The sequence below is a fragment of the Condylura cristata genome, unplaced genomic scaffold, assembly GCF_000260355.1.
Source record: "Condylura cristata isolate star-nosed mole 26May11 unplaced genomic scaffold, ConCri1.0 scaffold00021, whole genome shotgun sequence".
Classification (NCBI taxonomy): Eukaryota; Metazoa; Chordata; class Mammalia; order Eulipotyphla; family Talpidae; genus Condylura; species Condylura cristata.
In genome coordinates, this window is record NW_004567122.1 from 23965197 (window position 1) to 23986182 (window position 20986).

Consider the following 20986-nt stretch of genomic DNA (forward strand, 5'->3'; position numbering starts at 1 on the left):
TCCCCACTCTGTCTCTGGTGAATCCTCTCACCCTCTGCATCTCTGGCCTGTACGCCAGTTCTGTACGAATAAATAAATAAGTCTCTTAAAAAAAAAAAAACAAACCCTAAGTCTAACTGTATTTAAGCCTGGGAAGCTGAGTTTTTGTGCCCCTCCCCAAATTGTATAGGCCAGATTAAGAATTTCACTCTTCTTTTACCCTGAGTGAATTTTGTATGCAAAGCAAATATTACTTGCTAATATGAGAGACCAGTTCATTAAGAAAATAAAACTTCCAAATCCCCACATCTGGTGGTCTGCCAGCACTTGAAGTAAGGAAGTGTGCATCCAGGAGGCAGGCAGGCAATCAGAAAGCATCCTGCCTGTGCGATTTGCTGGACTTTCCATTTAGATATGATGACTAGTAATGTGGTTAGATTTCTTGATAGAGTTTTATGACAGCGGCCTATAAAATTGGCACAAGCTGCCAAGGTCACAAGCCACTCAGCTGAGGTCAACCTACTTCAGCAGACAAGTAGCTGACTTTCGCGGCAGGCTCCATGGCGCTCGGGTTGACTGTGGTCATTGCTCTCACCTGCCTTGGTGACCTCACCTCCCCAGCCTCTGTGCCTTCCTCCAAGACTACCAAGAATGATCACCTGAAGGAACTCATTAGGGAGCTCAACAACATCACCCAAAAACAGGTGAGTGCCGCCGGCCAGCGTCCTGGCTGCGAGAGTGCCAGGGTAGGTGGCTCTCGGCCTGGGGACGCTTCAAGGCCTGGGCCACAAAGGCCGGATCTGGCTCTAAGACGCCTGTGGTGAAGAAGCCCCAGGCCAGGGGACGGACCAGACCATGAGGGAGACGGGAGTCAGGCAGGGAGGTGCACCACTATGGATGACCACAAGGAAAGCTGGCAGAGCCACCTGGGAAACACCTGCTCCATGCCCAGCCCTGCCTGCAAAGCCAGCTCTTCCTCCGCTGCTCCTGCCCAGAGGGAAGCAAGAAGGCCAGCGGCATCCCAGAACCATTTGGCACTTGCCAAATGGACTTGAGTGCAATAACGGGCTCATGATTTACAGCACCATAGTTAATCCCATTCTCGTGGATGGGCTCATTAGAGAAGCCAGCTCCTCGTCTCACTGGTGATGACTCACTTTCTGAGCACAGATTATGTGCTAGGTAGGCCTGAGGCAAGGTGACTACATCCCCCACTCACTGCTGCCAAGCACCTCAGGCAGCAGGTACGCTAACCCCACTACACAGGCCTTAGCCTGCAGTGAGCCTGACTGACAAGCCAGATTCAAAGCAGTCCTGACCACATCAGAGTGCTCACACTGAACTGCAGTGTCCCCCAATTCAGAAGGAAGCTATTTACTCACCAGATTCCCAGTGCCTCCTGTCCGACTGGCCGGATCACCCCCTCTCACCTGACCCTGTCCTGGCCCATCCCCACCCCGAAAGCCCCCTATTAACCAGCCTGGTATTTTCAGCCCCCACCTGCCTAGGGAGAACGTCACGCAAGACTTGCCCCTTACCATTTTTCTCTCAGCTCTGATTCCATGGACAACACGACCGCAGCCTGATCCCCGTGGAGACTAGCTGGGGGCAGACCTGGATCCTTGAGAGCACTCTGCTCACTGTCTTTTCGCCCCCTCAGGTAACCCTCTGCAATGGCAGCATGGTGTGGAGCGTCAACCTGACAGAGGATGTGGTAAGGAGCACTTGGGACACAGGGAGGGAGGTGCCTGAGGCAGTCAGGGAGGGAGGTGCCTGAGGCAGCCGTGGTCCAGGGACATGGTCCTCACACTGCGTGGGGGGGAGGGGGGACTCAAGCAAACCCTAAGAGCCCTCCTTTCCTCTCATAGTCTGAGCCCCGCCCACACCTCCCAGTCACTTCCCCCAGACCTCTCAGCTACCCTCCTCCTGAAGGGGTACCCAAGCCACTTGGCCGGAGGTGGGGGGCACCCAGCAGGGCCTCATGTCAGTGGCGGTTCCCCCCAGCACTTCTGCGCAGCCCTGGAATCCCTGAAGAATGTCTCCAACTGCAGTGCCATCCGAAAGACCCAGAGGATGCTGCACACATTCTGCCCTGACCCTGAAGACAGTGTAAGGACCCCTGCCCCCAACACCCACCAGTACCACTCTTGCCAGTCCTGGGCTCACCCTGGGAGCTCCAGTGGAGCATGCCGAGCGAGCGTCCGAGGTGGAAGTTCACCCAGGGCTGGGTCCACTGAGGCGCAGGGACAAGACCTGTGCATGAGGGCCACGAGCTCCTACCTGAGCTTCAGTTCCTCCATCTGTAAAATGTGGGTAATTACGGTACCCACCTCCCGGGGGTGGGCTGAGGATTGGATGAGATGGTCTCTGGAAGCCCCCTGGCCGGGACTAGCTGGGCTCGCTCAGGTGTCCCACTAACATCTGGTCTCTCCGTCCCACAGCGTGGCGCCAGTGCGCTTGTCCGAGACACCAAAATTGAAGTGATTCAGTTTTTAAAGGACCTGCTTAAGCATTTACAGAAAATTTTCCGGTATGATCGAAATTAGCGTGGAAAAAGCTGGACCTTATTTGAAGAGGGAGAACATGATTATTTCAATTGCGGATTCACTTTCTTTCAGATGTCAGAAATTTCTTGGGGAGGCAGGGAGGAGGGGTGGAGTGGGGGTGGGATTTCCTTAGCTTAGACCCTAGCCTGTGCTGCGTGCGTGCTTTCACCCCAGCTGACCCCAGCTGCCCTTGCCTTGGCGCCCAAGAACTGGGCCTGTGCTCTCTGCACCCAAGTTTGGCGCAGGATGCACATTGCTCCCCACAGCTTACCACCACCCATAACCAACTGAAGCATCACAGCGGTGCCACGCAGACAAGCAGTAGGAGAGAGATGGCTTACACTGAGAGTGTAAGGCAAAGAGCAGCTTGGCCATATTCTCCCAGCCTTATTTATTACTGTGTGTTATTTAAGCAAGTGTTTGTCTGTACCAGGAATAGGAAGGGACTGTGGCTGCCAAGTCTTGGAGCTACAGGCCCAGGGACTTGGGACTTCAGCCCTAAAGGAGAAGTCCCTGGGATGATGTACTGTACACAAATTTCTGCTACCTCACTGGACCCTGGGACTGCTGGACCTCACCCGAGGCTGGAGTGACCCAGAATAGTTATTCCTATTGTCAGCCAGCAGTCATCCCAGAACCAAGGAGTAATTTATTGTTTTTGCTTGTATTTAAATATGTTATTAAAGAGTTAATATATAAAAAAGCAGCCTAGAACAATGCCTATGGTGTATATGTGGGGGGGGGGGGATCATTGATAAGTTGTTTCACTATGTCAACTGGAAGCCAGAAATAAAGATGACAAAAGAAACCTGACATGTCTGCCTTTTACTTTGGTCTTTGGGGGCGATGACTTGTGTTCTTGGGACCCTCAAGGAGTTCTTCAGAAGGCAGGCCAGTTGGAGGAGGAGACTGGGATGGAGCAGAGGGACTATATCTGAGCTGAAAGTAAACAAACCCTTAGGGCTGGGGACCTGCTTGGAGGAAGTTTCCCCACCTGCTGCCCACAGGGAAGGGGAGGAAGCTTGGGCCAGGATGCCAGGGGTCAAGGAGGGCCCGTAGGGCAGGCAGTTATCCCAAGTCACCTCACAGTTACAGCTCTCAGGGTGGCCAGCCTATGTCTGGTACCACCCACAGATCCTCTAGTGTGTCCTTCACATCTGCAGAGGCAGAGAGGGCTGGTGCCCGGTTCAAGGACACACAGCTGGGTAAGGAACAAAGCCAATACTTGACCCCAGGCCCACTGTGACTCCAAGGTCCAAACACCACCCTGCTTCCTTTAACCCAAGTGTCATCTGGCTGACACTCACTTTTATAGTACTGTCACCAACCTGTTTGGGACCTCTCTACACTGGGAGTTCCCTACTTTATAGCAACAGCCCATGTAATTTCTCCTCTCATCACTGGAGAACCCAGTCACTTACTCTGTGAACAAAGGCACGCCACCTGACCGGCGGCCCCTCGACTGTGGAAGGACTAGAGTGGAGAAGCAAGGTCTCAGGTCCTGGCCAAACTGCTACTCTGAGCGGGTCCTGCCTTCTCCTGAGCCCAGGCCAGGGTCACCTGGAGCACTGGGAGCAGCAAGTCATGGTCAGTGGTCGTCTGTCAGCAGCGGTTTCCATCAAGAGTCTCCGGGAAGTATCTGGAGCAGAGGGCTGCCCAAAAGTACAGAATGCTTTGCACAGTAAGCGGCAGAGCTCAGAAATCAGTCTCAAAACACTGAATGCAAACAGGTTTGCTCCCTGGGGAGCCCAGACCCTGTGGGAACACCTATAACCGTGCAAAAAGTCAGAGGAGCTAGTAACCCAGGAGCAATGAGAGCTTACACTGTACATGACTTGAGCTAACAGAGGCCATGCAGGAGCTGTCCAGAGAGCAATGGCCATGACAACTTCTCCAGGAACCACTCTCAAACTGAGTGGAGGGCCTCCCTGGTGGTCAGGGGTTAAGTCTCAGCACTACCACAGCTACAGCCGGAGCTCCATCCCTGGCCAAGAAGCTGACCCACATACGGTGCAGCAGACCTCTCCTCTCTTGCCTGCTGCTCCCGGAAGCAGTGTGTTTCACTGCTAAATAAATCTGCCTGTTCTGCGCCCTGCTTTGTCTCTGGTGAGTCCCCTCAACCCCTGCACCTATGGCCTGTACCTCAGTTCTATGCAACAATAAAATAGTGATTTTCTCACTTGTACCCAAGTTGAGGTGAGGAAAGAAGTCAAGACAGGGAGCACAGGAACCTCCCTGGTGGCTCAAGAGGTTAAAGCACAGCTACGAAGCTATCCGCAGCCACTGCAGCACACGTCCGATCCCCAGCCAGGGAGGTGACCCATAGGGCACAGCAGAACTCCCCAGTCTCGCCCGCTGCTCCCCTCAGCAGTGTATTTCAGTAGATCTGCCTGTTCAACTCCCCACTCTGTCTCTGGTGACTCCTCTCACCCCTACACCTCTGGCCTGTGCCCCTGCTCTTGTATGCATAAATAAATAAATCTTGTTTTTAGAAAAAGACAGCACAGAAAGTCAGGGAAGCGCAACCTGGAGCAGGAAAGTACAGGAACAGCCACCAGCGCTGTATGTCCCTTGGGATACCCAGAGCAGAGAGACTGAACTGTCTCTATGGCCTCAGGGGCCTGAGAACCTGCTGAGTGCAACCTGTGGCTGCACTGCCGCTGCCCTCTGAGCCAGTGATGACCCGAACACCAATTCCTTCAAGGCTGAGCACCACAGAGAAGCCCTAAGTAAAGGAGGGTCCAGAGAAGGATAGCATACTTTGGAAGGCTAAAGGATTCCAGGCTGAATGTGTGAGGAAACATCTCCTACTAGCCCTTCCCACCCAGAAATTCCAGAAACAATTCATCACCTCTGACCCTTGTCCTTTCTGGTAAACAAGATGATCAAGTATCTTTGAGTGGAATTCCATGTGGCATTCCTCAGAACAAAAACGAGAACTAAAGCATTGGAGAGGGAGGGCCCCTGAGGGCCCCCAAGGAGGTATTCCAATCCAAACTTTCGGAAGGGTCCTACTGCTGGGCACCCGGGGCCCACAGGCCTGCCCAAGCGCCACCACTAGAGGTCCCCAGTGAGCCACATCCTCAGCCAGTGTTGCTCCAGGCCTGGGCCTCTGGGACTGTTTCAGAGGACCTATTGCCATGGCAGTGTGTTGAGCCTGAGGGAACTAGGGACCTTCGGGGATGAGGGCCACCTCACCGAGTCACAGAACGAGTCTCCGCTGGTGACGACAGGCAGGCAGGCCCCACCAGGAACAACAGAGAAAGAAGAGAAAATGTATGTGCCGGTTACTCTGACCGGGGACAGCACAACCTGGGGACTGACCCAGCAGATGTTAGAGTTTTCTCTAAACATGTGGCCTCAGTTTTTTCATGCACAAGGTACACCCTGAGCGATGCACAGAAAGGAGATTTGGGAAGAGATAGTGCTCACTGAGTGGGAGGGAGACGCTGGTCATGAGGCCCAGGATGGGGAGCCCCCTGGCACCCTGGGAACCCCAGGCCTGGGACGTTTCACTGGAAGAGGGACTGGGGCTCAAGTGAGAAGTGAGACACACATAAGTTTCCGGTGAGCTCGGCATCAAACACTTCTGTCTGCTGCTCAGATGAGAAATCAGAAAACAATCCAAGTCACTTCAGGGGTTTCTCTAAGGCCAAACCTCTGAACTGCACTGGACAAGAAGAAGCTGGGCCCCAGAGGACAAGGCCTGCATCTTATTTCCTCATGGCCAGGCAGCCATGAGGTTGGGCTTTATCGGGTCCAACAGCTTATCACTTTTCGTTATGATCAACAGGAAAGGGGCACCTGCCAATTATCTCAGTTGGTCAATTTGAGCAAACTCAAAAACCTCTCCTCCCGGGGGCGGGCTCCCTTCTGGGGAGGCCTGGCGGGAGAGTGTCAGGCTGACTGTGCTGCAGAAGCTGCAGAGGTGGTGGCTGGCATGGAAGAGCTGGCCAGCTATTGGCCAGTCTTTCTAGAGATCTGCCCGGTGGCAGAGCTGCTGGCTGTGTCCAAGTCACCCTTCCCACACACACTGCCCACCTCTACTCTGAAAAATAAAAGTCATCAAGTCTCATCATCTCCATTTGGCTCCACCCAAAAGCAACACAGCAAATGATTTGCAACAAACTTTCCCAGATCAACTGATTTCTCAGCAGTAAGGGAGGGCCCCAGAAGCAATTTTCTACTTACAACCTCACTTTCTGTTGAGCTCTCTCCCTTCCCCTCCACACTGCCTCCTCTTCTGGAAAGTGAGTGTCTCAAAGTGTCATTTAGAAACGCCCCCGGCCAGGGCACTGCCTGGGCAGATGCTGCAGTGTGGTCACCAGTGACGCAGATGCCAAAATTAATTTTAGTAACATCGTCAATTGGACACTCATTCCCAGCACTCATTCCTGAAACCTGAGGGGGTGGGAAGCCCCCGCCAGCAGTGGCAGCACTACAGACCCCAGCCCTGAGCCCTGCTATTCTCATGCTCAGGGTCAGGAGTAGTCTCAGCACTCACTATTAGAAAAGCAATCTCTCTTATTTAATCTGTTTTCCCACACTGCTTATAATGATCGGACATTCACTTCCCTCTGGGAGAAAAAGACATTTTATAAAAAGGAAAAAAACTGATGTCCGATCCATGGGGACCCTGATTAAAACGTGCAGGAAAGGCCCTCCCTGGTGGCGCAGCGGGTTAAAGCACAGCACTGAGAATCTAAAGCCGCTTCCGCATGAGTTTGATCCCCGCCTGCCCTGGAGGTGACGACATGGCACCGCAGACCTCTCCTGACCAGCCCGCTGCTCCCCTCAGCAGTGTACTTTGTCGATCTGCCTGTTCTACTCCCCACGCTGTCTCTGGTGAAGCCTCTCGCTGCCCCTGCACCTCTGACCTGTACCCCAGTTCTGTATGCATAAATAAATAAATCTTTAAAAAAAAAAAAAACGTGCAGGAAGGCACAGGAGTGCCAGGGGCGTAAATTACCTCAGTCCACCTCTATCGGGGAGAGGCGGTCTCAGAAGAGGCGGTGGGCACACACAGGAGACGTGGCATTCCTCCTCCACGGGCTGCCCATCTTGGGCCAATCAGAGCCTTTGGCCCCCCTACAGGAAGGCTTTACATTGCTGCCTTGTGGGCTTCTGCACCCCGCCCAAGCCCGCCAGGCTGGGGCTGCAGAGGGGGCCAGGGGGGAAGGATGGGTCACTCAGTCCAGCTCCAGCCAGGAATGACACTCTGAGGACAGAGAGATCCTGTGCACTCTCTGCTGCCTCCCTCCCTCTCTTCTACCTACTTCTCAAAGAAAAGACAAACAGCCAGCCTAGGGGGCTGCTTCCGTATTTGCTCAGCAAAGCCCAGCCACAGGGCTGCCTGCCTCAGCTCTCTGTGGCCCTGTGCCAGAGTCCTCCAAGGATCTGTGCTGAGTATTCCGTGTGCCTTGTGCCAGGCGCGAGGCCTTCGGGGAGCCAACAGCCCTGCCTTCCAGACCCAGCTGTGCCCGACTTGCCGCCCTGTTACTTAGGCCAAGCCTCACCTGTCCCTCTCTGTGTGATGGAGCCCATTCCTTCAACAAGTACCTACTGGGGCCTCGACGAGGTGCTGGACACTGTTTAGGTGCTAGGGATCCAGCAGCAGGTGCTGGGTGAACAAAAGCGGGCCACCTCTGGTGGGGGGACAGAGTGTGCGGGTGGGGAGTACAAAGGAGGGCGAGGCGGCAGCAGGGCCTGCGAGGCCACAGTGTGGGGCGAAGTCTGGGTGAAGGGAGGCGGGAGAAAACCTTCCTTGTCAAGAGGAAAGCAGCCAGGAGAGGGGACAGCCTCCTGAGCACGCGTGAGCTGAAAGCACCCCGAGGGGCAGCGCCTAGCAGGAGCTGCAAACGGAGCCCCACCGTCGGGCTAGTGGGTCACGTATGCACTCGCTGAACAGACCATGGGGACAAGGGTGGGAGTGGGGTGGGCTCGACAGGAGGTTCCTGAGGGACCCCAGGTTGGAAATGTCGGTGCACCCCGCAGCGGAGGTGGGGGTGTGGTTAGATTCCGGACAAATGTGTATGTGTGAGCTACAGAGTACGTCATCCTCACTAACATTACTTATGACCTAGAGATCATAAATACACGTATATGTGTATTACACAGTGCACAACTGCTGACAGTATATAGCCATGTGAGCTCCAAAAATCTTTGATTATGAGAAATTTCAAGCATATGGACAAAAGTAACTCCTGGGTACCCATCCTGCTACTTCCACAATTAGCCACTCACAGCCGAGTGTTTGTCTCTGCCCCACCTGCTCCCTGCTGCAGTTCAAGATCACTAATTCTGGGCAAAGGTTTTGGAGCAGGACTGGATGTGAAGCATGAGAGGCTGTACAGAGGTATGTGAATGTCTTGCTGCGTGGAGCTGCCATTAATGAGCTGGGAAGCGGGAGCTCGAGGGTGCCCCACTTAGACAATGACAGGCCTTACGGAAGCACCCCAGCCAACACCAGTTTCCATTTTACAAGTTCCTCTAGCCCCTGGCCCAACTGCCAGCCCCCCAAAGTCACAGTGATGCTATGATTGTACCCCAGCCCTAAATCTAGCACCTGGGCTTCTGGCCTTCTCTGCCTGCCCCTGAGGCCAGGCTTCTTCCCACTCAGAGCCTCCTTCCTCTCCTCCATTGTCATGAGAGTGCCACAGGCATTTCTTGTTCCCCTCTTCCATGTCCCCCAGGGCAGTACCATTCTTGCCCCCAACAGTGAACTGCCCATGGTCACACAGTGGACAAGGGGCAAGCTGCTAACTCTAAAGCCCAGCACTCAAAACAGCTACACTCCTAGGTCAGAAAGAAAAGCAGGGCCCGGTGCTGTCGGCGCTTCACAGGGTCAAGGGCAAGTGGGTCTGTGATCGGTGCAGTGAGAATCCAGCAGCGCGCCCACCCTGTCTGCCTCACAGTCACTACCGCAGCCTGGGAGAGGCTCCTCCTCAGGTGGGGGCAGTGTGTGTGTGAAGGTACAGGCCCCCACCTCCCAGACCTTGGCCAGGTTTGCCACGTGACACCTGCCATGACGCCACACTGCAGATGGATGGCCATTTTCTCCTTCTACCCTTTGAAGGCACCCCTGGTCACTCTCTGATGCTCTGGGACATTTACGTTTTCATTCCTGGTCTCACCCAACCACTGAAGCAAAATAATGAAGAAGCTGTGTTCTGCTTGTGAGATATGGCTCCTATATTCCTTTTCTGACTCTCACCTTTGCCCCGGGACCCCTCCTACACAGAGTCTGGCCCTTGGGGGACTCTTACAAAACAAGTACTGAAATGCAGAGGACTTCTATTGTCTCTCACACTTCCCAGGACCCTGCGGACTCCCCCTCCTCTCCACTTCCCCCTCAAACCCCAAGGCTCTGAGAGGTGTGCTCTGTGCCCCAGACTTTTCTCCAGTGTCTGTATTCTCAAGTTCATTCCTATATCAATGGGAACCTTTCTCAAGAAAGGAGTATGCACCATTTTACTCTACATAATGGTGAATCTGGACATGAAGGCTCCACGTATCAAGGAACTGCCTGAGCCCTCCCATGTGTACTGAAGAATTAACTTTCCCTAGCAAAAAAAAAAGCTAATTTTTTTCCAGAAAAGCTAATTTTTAAAAATGGGTAAAGAACCTGAAGATTTTCCCAAAGATCTGAACAGCCAACAGATGCATAAGAAGGTGCTCAACATCACTAACAGGGAAAATGTAAACCAAAACCACAATGAGATAGCACCTCTCACACCCAGCAGAATGGCTTGCATCAAGAGAAAAAGGAGAAAACAAACCAAGGCTGGTGAGGATTTAGAGAAAAGGGAAGCCTTCTACACTACTGGTGAGTTTGTAAATTGATATAGCCACTGTGGGAAAATTTTAAAAAAGAACTACCATACAATATAGCAATTCCCTCCTGGCATTTATCCAAAGGAAATGGAAACAGTACGTGAAGGAGATATCTGCTTGCTATAGTCACAGCAGCATTATTTAGGATAGCAAAATATGGAGACAACCTAAGTGTCTATTAACAAATGAAGAGAAAAGAGTAATGTACTTACAAAGGGATTATTATGCAGCTACTACAAATGATGAAATTCTGCCATTTGCAATAACATAGTGTGTCCTTGAGGCATCACACTAAGTGAAATAAGTCAGAGAAATACAAATAGAAAATATGGTCTCACAATAGGTAGAATAAAAAAACACAAAACAAACCAAACCTGTAGGAAAATAGATCAGAATTGTGCTTACCAAAAGCAGGCGCGAAGAGGAGGGGGAACTGGTTAAAGGTGGTCAGAAAGTAAACACTTCCAGATCTAAGTACTAAGGAGGCAAGGGACAACATGTCTGTCACTAACACTGGCTATGGTAGATCTGAAACATGTCAAGAGAGTAAATCCCACAAGTTCTGATCACAAGGAAGAAGATACTTTTTCTTTTCACTTTTGTTGGACCTATGAGAGATGGTAGCTATTAACTAAACTTATTATGGTAAACATTTCACAACATACACATGTCAAATCATGATTCTATGCACCTTAAATACTATTCAGTTATACCCCAAAACTGGGATTAAAAAACGAGAACCATTTTTTTAAAATAGATCTGGCCTTTGTCCCAGCTCTTAAGAGGAAACTTCTCTGAAATAAAGAACTTGGCTGGTCTTTGTCATCTGTTCTGAGGTTGCCCCTAACTCCTTGTGAATTCCCAAGTAATTGGGAAAATCTTTGTTATTAATGGTAAGCCTGAGTTTATGCTAATAAGGTGGTAGGAAGGGGAGTTGGCCAAAACAGTAAACAACTGTGCTACAGTAACAAACTCCAGGGAGAGAGCTGGGGGTGAGTTCATTGGAGCGGTGAATGATGCACTCAGCCATGCCTAGGGAATGACACGCCAGTAAAACTGGACACAGAGGCTCACGTGAGCTGCGTGGTTGGCCACATGCTGTGTGCTGGCATACACTGAGTGCTAGGAGGTAGCATGTTCTGAATCCACGAGAAGGCAGCTCCCTGACCTTACCTGTCATGTCTCTTCTCTGGCTGGGTCCCACTGGTATCCTGCTGCTGTAATGCAGTAGCAGAAGGCACTCTACTCTGTGTATAGTGAGCTGTCCTGAGTTCCATGAGTCACTCTAGTTACATGAGGTTATAGCCAAAGGTGAGGGTGAACTGGAGAACCCTGAATTTGCAGCTGGTGTCTGAAGTGAAGACACTGTCATGGGGGCTGTGCCTTTAACCTGTGAAATTTTGCCCAATCCTAAGTAGCTAGTCTCCAAAGTTACCACATTCAGTTTGGCAAATCCATACAATCCCAGTGGAAGGATCCCAGGAATGATCAAAGTTCCTACCTCTTGGAACAGTAGCACAAGGCACTGTAAGAACACACCAAATGCAGAAAGAACCTATGATATTTTCTATGTAAACTTCCAGAAAAGGAATATCAGACGCCAAGAGAAGGGTAGTGGAGAGGAAAGGGAAAGAGAGGCTCAGGGAGCCTTCCCACACTGGGCATAAGAATCCGTACCTCACCTGCCCTTATTCCAGAGGAATAAGGCTAGGACAGAAAGGTAGGTGGTTTTGGGCAGACAGAGACATCTGATCTGTAAATCAGTAAGGTTGAGGTTTTCTTCCCATAAACTGAGACACACATTAATTCTCTTTCCAAAAAGAAAACTTGAGATATGTTTCAAACGTAGCTTAGGATATTACCTAGGGCTTCCTTGTATTAAACCTGCTGGGATCCAAATTAAATTTCAACTGGTGTTAAAACTGCAAAAATGGCATGCCTGAGTGTTCAGGTAAGAGAGAGCCCATGCCTACTACTTTCCTTCTACCTAGAGAAAGAATCCCAGATCAGCTTTCTACAAAAGGAGGGTTTCCAAGTTGCCACCCCTATTTGGAAGAAGCCAGGTTGAAACACTATTCAAGTCAAACTTTCTTGCTATTACTCTATCTTTCCTCAGGAGGATTGCACTAAATCAAATTCGGACACCTGTGGCCTCATCTACGCAAACCAAAAAGCAAGCAGTAACCCCAAGCTGATAAGATTAATCTAAAGAGCAAATTATGGTGTAATTTCCTACACTGATACTTTGTAGTTAATTTAAAAAAAAAGGTTTCATTTTCCTATTGGTCTGATTTCACAGGAACATTTACCTGTTTCTGTGAGGCCTTTTTTTCTCCTGGAAGAGGTGCTGATTGGCCCCTAAGACCGACAACCTGCTTCATCGAAAATTTCCAATGTAAACTCATTTTCCCTCAGTTTCAGCAATTTTAAATCTATATATAGAGATATCTTTGTCAGTATTGCATTGTTGGCTCCTCTTGGTAAACTAATTGCCTCACATTGTCCCTGCGATCAGAAATCTATTAATGGGTCTCACTGCCCAACTGATTCCAACTCTGGTCTGTTTATTAGCATGTACCAGCAATTTCGTCCTCGGAAACAAACTCGATCTTACCCTACGAGAGATTATCAAAACGCTGAACAACCTCACAGAGAGAAAGGTGAGTAAGCTATCTGGCACTATCTCTCCAGATGATGACGCCGGAGGTAAGCTTTAGGTTATGAGAAGAACCTAACAGCTTCTAGAACTTGTAGCTGGTGACTGGCTGGCAGGAGGGGAGCAGAACAGAATCATTCCTCTTGGTGTTTTTGTTTTCTGAGGGATTATAGGAAGTTTTCTCAATTTGAGGTTGTGAGAGCAGCTGAGCGAGGATTACTCTGTACAATAGAGGTAACTCTGGTTTTGCTTTCTTGTTCCTGCCTGGGTCAAGGATGCGTGCATGGAGCTGGCTATAGCAGATGTCTTTGCCGCCTCAAAGGTAAGAACCGCTCCAGATGTACTTTGGCAGATGGGTAAACTGGGAGAGGAGAGCCACCCACATCTGTCTGAACAAAACACTTTAAACTTTTTTTTAATTAAAAAAATTAAGTTGTTCAATGATTTCAAAAACAAGGACTATGGTCTTTACTCTTAACCATGTTTTGAAGTTTCTGATTTCACTTGCTTTATAAGAAGCATAAAAGAAAGCTAGGATTTTGTAATCGTAATTCAGATTCTGCTCAAGGAAAAATGCTAGGATTTCACACACCATTGCCTAGTCCCTGGATATAGCAGGCACTTAATACATGCCTATTAAAGGAGACAATTTTCTGGCCTATACATTTCTGAAAAACCAAATACTCTCACAAAAACAGATATTGAGATTACAAGGGAGCTTTCATTTTGTCTAAGAGACTTCCTATGGCAACAGAAAAGGTATCACTGGAGCCTCTCCTCTTTCGCAGTCTTATCACTTAACAGCCACGGGCTCTGGGCACGACTGTCCAAAGACCCTTAGCTTGCTCTGTCCTGCCAACTACCCTCTAGTCTGGGCTGGAATCATCCTGCAGGTGGGGTCCAACACATCCCTGCTTCTGGCTGCTAGGGCATCTTGGCTTTCCACCTGCTGTGCCTCCTCGCTCTGCCCCCCACCCTCCCCCCATCACTGTAGTGGGAGGAGATAGATTTGACAGCTGATAGTGCATTTTCTCTGACAAACACATGACTATAGCCGTATCAATAGCTTTGTGCACATCAGTTCCTGTTTTCATGGAAACACACAACTGAGAATGAAAAACCCAAAGCTTCAACTTACCAGTGGTCTCCTAACCACCTGCTTTCCATGTGTAATAGAGGGGGTAACTTGGCCAGGATAAAGCCCTGTGGGTTAGGCTGGGCCATTATCAGCCCCCAGGCTATAGAATAGGCATGTCCTGCTTCATGAAGAAAACTGTTCTTCAAGCTTTTATTAGGTCTCTCTCATCTCATTAGATTATTCCAAGAGTTATCTATACAATGAAATACATTATTGCAATATAATTAAATATAAAATATTAAGTGTATAATTGTATAATTTAATTTTGTTCTCTAAAATCTCATTCCATATCAGACTATCCATCAACAGGTTGGAAGGGATATTTTACGTGTGTGTTTACATATAAACAAACATTAACGTGTATATGCATATATTTGCATTGCATAAAATTTATGTACACAAAATATCCAAGAATCCACTGGGTTGTGCTCTGGGTTCTCCTAAAACCCAAGGAAGGCCTCAAGAGGAAATTCCGAGGATCTAGAAGTGAGACAGCCTGTGGCTTTTGTCCCAGGTCTGCCACTAACTAGCCAGATGGCCTTTGGCCTCCTTACCTCTTTGTGCCTCAGTTTTCACCTCAAAAGACACAAAAGTGGTTTTGAAAGTTGGTTGGAATCCAACTCTTGAGTTCATGGAAAGTGTTATGGTAAGATGATATAACTCAATCATGGTAAAAAAAAAAAAATAGCTGCAGAATTCTAAGAAGGAAGGAACAGAGGTTGGAAATGATCAAACCTTCCATGACTCCAAGTTCAGACCCAATCACCCCTTGCCGGCACTGAGGAGCACGTAAGGCCATGCTTTCCTCCTGTTTCCTCCTCACTCGGCTCTGACATGCCTCTCTCAACACACAGATAGTAAGTCTCTGCTGCCTTGCTTACTCTGAATAACCTGGTATGCATTTCCTCAGCTGCTTCTATTCTGCCTAGATTAACAAAGTAATTTTTGCAATCTTTTTCTTCTTCAAAGACTCAACACTGCTTAATTATGCATCAAAACACTTCAGAAGAAGGAGAGGATGCTATTTTCAAAACCCACAATCATGGTGTGTGTGAGAGGAAAAGATTCTTCTTTGTATTCCCAAAGAACATCTTTCCAAAATCCAGTATATTGATTTTATTTCTTTTCACGAGCAAGAGTTCTAGTACCTACAAGTTGGGTAGCATCCGCGTTTGGCAGTTTCTCGCGACTCTAAACACCTAGACTGGCAATGCAGACCCCGGCTTCTATCAAATCAAGGTAGTCTTAGGTAGAGCAAAATAGAAAGCAAACAAGCTGGCTGGCCTATGAAGGATTTCTCCAGAACTGGAGGTACTCCCTACTTACCAAGGAGATCAAGCACGTATATTTTGAGAGTGTTCTATACGAACCCTCACATTTCCTTAAGTGAAAAGTAAAGGATTTATCACATATAGCAATGGCTGACTAAATGAATACAACACAAGCGAGACTGGATTTTTACAGCCCTAAATGAAGCTCATCAAGAACCAGGCCAGCACTTAACAGAATCACTGCTACCTATGAAATCACAGCCATTGCTGACTCTGTTAAGAGGGGAAGACTTACAGAAGCTGCTCCTACCCCGTAGTGGTCTTGACAGTCCAAGAGCAGGACCTTTGGGAAAACACGTACTTAGTTCTGACCATGAGCCCTCCTGGACTCTGATTATAGCTGAGAATGTAATGGCCGCACCAGCATCTAGGAGTTGTGAAACCTCCCATAAATCACCACAGCTTCCTGGCGTTTGTGAGTGAGGAGGGGCGGAAAGGCCAAGGCAGACCCTAGCTGTAGGGTGCAGATGCCCACAGTGTAGAAGCCGGAACAGTGAGGCCAGGACCTAGACCCCTCCTCTGGTCTGAGCAGTTCTGAGCTTCAGGGTCTCCAGGCAGTCACAGTGTGCCCACCGAAGGCTACCGGACACGTACAGGCAGTGACAACTGAACAGCAGATGAGCGTGGTCGTGTAAGGTGTCATCTTGTCACTGCAACACAGCTGGAATTCGAGCTTTAAGGCTTTCCATTAAAGCTGCCTTAAGAACTAGCTTTCTGGGGTTTTCTGTTTGACTCATACTCTTTTCAATTCCTACTTTATCCTAATTACCTTTCGAAAGTCCTTTGAAAAATATCTTTATCTGTAATACAGGGTTTTTTCCCACCTGTATTACACAGCCATATTCTTAAAACTAAGGTGATTTAATTTCTAGGACCCAAGCCAGTTTCAGAGGCTCATCGGGTTGTCTCCCTCGGACCTTGTGAGACCCTCGCTGTTCCGGCACCTACACTGCGGGCATCTGCACTCTACAGCTAGGGTCTGCCTTGGCCTTTCCGCCCCTCCTCACTCACAAACGCCAGGAAGCTGTGGTGATTTATGGGAGGTTTCACAACTCCGGAAGCCCAGAGATGCTGGTGCGGACATTACATTCCCAGCTACAATCAGGGTCCAGGAGGTCCGCTCACTAAGTACGTGTTTTCCCAAAGGTCCTGTCCTTGGGCTATCAAGACAAATAGGGGGTAGGAGGAACTTTTGTAGTCTGGAATTCTGGCACCTGTACCTGGGTCTGGAAGCAAGAACTACTCTTCTAGAATCTAGCCCCAAAGAAATGAGAAGAGCACAGATCGACTTAGGTAACTCACCGCCATACTTGCAGAAGCAAAAACTCACAACAGTAAACAATCAGAAAAAGTATGTGAGAACCTAAAAAGCTGCACAGACAGTGCTTCTCATGTAAGTGCTCTGGAGAGCTTGTTAATGCACACAGTGCATTCAGTGGGTGGGTGCCTGAGAATCTGCATTTCTAGCAGGCTCCCAGGTGAGGCCCACACTGCTGCTCCCTGGATCACACTTTGAGTGGCAAGGAACTCTGCACATGCCCTGGCAGAGGCGAGAGATGCCTTTTTTCCCGTCTGCACTGGGTTAGGCTCCAGCTGACATCGCGGCCCTATGCCGCTCTTCTTCAGTGCCAAATGAAAAGGACACACCAGGCTGATTCAGACTGAGACACAATCCCCTGCCAAGCTCCCAACAAGAGCTGCTATCCCATTTGTGCACTCCTTTTCCTAAGACCCAGCTGTCTTGAGAGCAAGCCCAGCAGCCATATCCACGCCAGAAAGGCCAGCGTTCTGTGAACTTCCCATTAGTGGCCAGACCCCTCACGGAGCTACCACTTAACAGCATCCTCTCACACCCCTTTTCCCCCACACCTCCGGCCAGCCTCTGGGCACCTAGTCTTGATCTCAGCACCCACCTCCAAATGGACCCCGAGCTCCTGCACATACTTTTACCCCTCATGGCAAAGCTTAAATGGAGAGTGCGAATGAAAAAGCACTGTTCAGGCTACAGGTTGGGCATTCACTTATTCAACAAAAACAGAGATTTCCAGGGAAACCTGAATTTTAAAACCTCATAGAAATGGGAGAATTTGACGAGGAGCTCATGTAGGAAACGGCCACTGAAAGAACAGCTTGTATGATGAAAACAAACAGGCAGAGGCTGTGGACAGCTCAGCACTCAAAGCTACCATTTACTTACTGAGTGACTTAGCTTTCATTTCATCAAAACTCACTAAATAAGCTGGGAAGTTCTAAGGCGAAGGCTGCTGCATTTGCAGGGCACTGGGGAAGGCTGTTTACCGTTTATGGCTGTGACGAGCAGCCCTCATTCACGCGGCAGGAAAATTTGAAAACCTAATTCATAGTTAGCATCCTTCTCTACTTGCCTATTTCTCTATTTGTTTTCTTGGAAAGAAGAACTTAGAGAAACTCTCCCTTGTTCAAAACAGAGCTAGCACATGGCTACCCAGGACATTTCTTTTTCTAGAACACAACTGAGCAGGAAACCTTCTGCAGGGCCGCAACCGAGCTTCGGCACTTCTACAAACACCACAAGTGCTTACCCAAATATGCAAGAGGACTCGAAAGGAACCTCAGCGGCATGGCAAACATGGTAAGCTGCCAGCTTAGCTCCCGATGCCAGCAGACTCTCCTCTGTATGTGCCCTAGGAGTATTCTTGGCTATTCAACCTATTCATTCACTCATTCAACAGATCCCTTCAGGTTCTTTGTGTACCGGGTGCTGCTCTAGGTACTGGGGACAAAGTACTAAAGAGGCAAAGAGTTCTTACTCTTACAGAATGTTCTAATGGGGTAGTTAGAAAAATCAAACATGTGATATGTCCGGTATTAATAAACACTGTGAAGAAAAGCACAATAATAAAAGAACACAGGATTCAGGCTGCCATAGTAGTTGGTAACATCTGAGCAAATTATTTGAGTTAAATAAGCAGACATAACTAGCTCAAACTCCCATGGGCATGGTATGGGATACCCATAGGATTTTAGGCAGGACAGAGACTACAATCAGATTTTTGAGAGTTAAAATGGTTACTCTGGCTACAGTGTGGAAAACAGACTGAATAGGAGTAAGCACAGAAGCGAGATGGCTACATGAGGGGGGGCGGTGTCTACTGCAGTAATCTAGATTTAAGATCATGGTGGATTAAACAGAGTGGGAAGATTAGAGTTTGTCGTATTTAGGATATAGCTAAAATAGAGCCAAAAGGATTTGCTGACAGAGAAGATGTGAGAGGTTATGGAAAGAACAAAAGAGGACCTCTTATTCATGGCCTGAACCCCTATAAGGGCTGGTTGGCACTGTTTACAAATACAGATGACTTGGAGCAAAGCAGGTCTGAAAGTTAAATGGAAGCGTGAGAGTTCTTGTCTAAGATAAATTTGAGATGCCTATTGGAGAGCTAGGTGAAGATGTTAAGAGGATTATTAGAAAAGTCTGAAACTTGGAGGAAAGGGTAGGACTTATGACATGAGCTCTCAGAAAGATGTTATTTAGAGTGATGACCTGAATGACAAAGAAATTCAAAGACTGAGTCCAGAAGCACTCTAACACAGAGAACAAGGAGAGAGAATCAGCTAATGAAGTAGGAAAAAGCTGAAGTGTGTGTGGCTCCCAGAAGGCAAGCGAAGAAACTCTTGTGAGGGAATGATAATCTCCTGAAGGTCAAGTTCCATAATATCTGACAATGGTCATAGGATTTGCCATGATGGAGGTCACCAGTGATGCTGCATAGAGATAGCATGGGAACAAAAACCTAGAGTGGGTTCAACAGGGAAGTAGGGAGCAGTGAAAAGGGGCAGTGAGTACAGAAACTTCTTCTGAGGTGTTTTGTTATAAGGTTGCAGAGAAATAGAAAAGCTGAAGGGTGGGTACGAAGGAAGGAAGCATTTTTTAAGGTGTGGTATGCATTTGGCATGCTGATATGCCAGCGGGAATGATCCAGCAGAGAAAGAAGAAGTGACTGTTCAGGAGAGGAAGAGCAAGAGTGAACCCGATCTAGTGCCAAGTTGAGTCTGCTGTCTTATTTATAAGGTTCTGGGGCAGGGAGCTGACACAGCACGCGTCCTTTTAATCCTTTTATGAATTAAGCACTGTGACCCTTCTTTGCAAAGGAGAAGACTGAAACTTTTGTAAATGAAGTAGCTTGCCCTAAAAAAAGCAACTAATAAATTGACAGAGTGGAGATTCCCACTGAAGCAGTGGCCTGGTCATAGGTAGCTGGAGCCCTGCCTACCTGTACTGCCACCAAGCTGTGGTGCTGCTTTTCAGTGAGGGAGAGAGCAAATGGACAGCTCTCTCAGTGGTCCAGACAGCCATGTAAAGTCCCGGTACTCAGTGGCCAGGTCTGAGTCTCTGCCTTCAGTTTGCACCCCCTGAGCAGCACTTTCTGTAACATACCTCTCCAGACTGCAGCACTTCTGAAGACAGTCAAGGGAGGTAGAATAACCGCTTCTAAGAACGTAAGTGGTATGCATCAAAAACAGGCAAACCCTGCTGGCCTAGAGGCAAACGTAGGTTCCCAGTAACACTGAACAGGAGGCACTCATTTCATAACTGTTCAGGAGGCAAGCGCAGGTGTACAGTTAGGGAGACAGGACTGACAGTAAGACTTAAGCATTTAGCAGCAATGAAAGCTAATGAAATGTTTCTTTTGTAGAGCAACTGCCCTGTGAAGGAAGCCAAGAAGAGTACACTGAAAGACTTCTTGGAAAGGCTAAAGATGATCATGAAAGAGAAATATGCAAAGTACTGAAGCTGAATTAATTTAATTTATGAGTTTTTATTGCCTTTAAAATATTTATATATTTATAACACATCTTAAAATAAAGTCCATGTATAATCTGACAACATGACATGTCTTTTGTAGCACTGGCTATATTCACTTGACAAATGAAAGTTGTGGTTTACAACTTTTGGGGAAACCAATTTAATTTACTGAGACTAAAATGAGTGTGGGAGTTAAAAAGGAAAAGACTGCTTTCTTCTCAGAAAGTTCATTCTCTAGTTGGGGACATGACATAAGAAATGATTAAATAGTCCCAGGCCATGCAGATGTAAATGATGAGAGCCGGCAGAGTGGCTCCATGGGTCTCCCTGACTATGAAATAATTCTGAATTGAAAAGGTGTCACTTGGCAGCTTATAAGGTTCTTCTTTCCTGACACATGGGTAGTTATATTATGTCTGTAAGAGAGAAAAATTCTAGCATGCTATGTGATTCTGCAGTGAACAATAATTAAAGTTCTGATAAGGCAACATCACTTGATTCTTCGGTCTTAGATAATCAACAAAGCACAGCAGACTTAATTTTTTTTTTAAAGATTTTAGTTATTTATGCATACAGAAATGGGTATAGGCCAGAGGTGCAGGGGTGATGATAAGATTCACCAGAGACAGAGTGGGAAGCAGAAGGGGCAGACTGAGGAAGTACACTGCAGAGGGGAGCAGTGGGCAAGACAGGAGAGGTCTGCGGCGCCATGTGGGT

At 48.4% G+C, this 20986-nt stretch overlaps 2 protein-coding genes across 2 annotated transcripts; both read left to right on the forward strand.

Annotated features, from left to right (window-relative positions):
- The first annotated feature begins 539 nt into the window (after positions 1–539).
- On the forward strand, positions 540–2525 carry IL13 (interleukin 13). Its single transcript, XM_004686510.1, has 4 exons — positions 540–683; positions 1640–1690; positions 1984–2088; positions 2421–2525. The coding sequence occupies exons 1-4, from the start codon at positions 540–542 to the stop codon at positions 2523–2525; spliced, it is 405 nt and encodes a 134-aa protein (XP_004686567.1).
- Positions 2526–12883: 10358 nt separating this feature from the next.
- IL4 (interleukin 4) lies at positions 12884–20255 on the forward strand. Its single transcript, XM_004686706.1, has 4 exons — positions 12884–13018; positions 13289–13336; positions 17969–18094; positions 20160–20255. The coding sequence occupies exons 1-4, from the start codon at positions 12884–12886 to the stop codon at positions 20253–20255; spliced, it is 405 nt and encodes a 134-aa protein (XP_004686763.1).
- Positions 20256–20986: the final 731 nt, after the last annotated feature.

Bases quoted from the DNA above. Each gene is read 5' to 3' on its own strand.
- IL4 (XM_004686706.1), top strand. From the start codon at position 12,884: ATGGGTCTCACTGCCCAACTGATTCCAACTCTGGTCTGTTTATTAGCA. The intron at 13,019-13,288 runs GTGAGTAAGCTA...GCCTGGGTCAAG, and splicing joins ACAACCTCACAGAGAGAAAG to GATGCGTGCATGGAGCTGGC. The intron at 18,095-20,159 runs GTAAGCTGCCAG...TTTCTTTTGTAG, and splicing joins TCAGCGGCATGGCAAACATG to AGCAACTGCCCTGTGAAGGA.
- IL13 (XM_004686510.1), top strand. From the start codon at position 540: ATGGCGCTCGGGTTGACTGTGGTCATTGCTCTCACCTGCCTTGGTGAC. The intron at 684-1,639 runs GTGAGTGCCGCC...TCGCCCCCTCAG, and splicing joins ACAACATCACCCAAAAACAG to GTAACCCTCTGCAATGGCAG. The intron at 1,691-1,983 runs GTGGTAAGGAGC...GGTTCCCCCCAG, and splicing joins GCGTCAACCTGACAGAGGAT to CACTTCTGCGCAGCCCTGGA.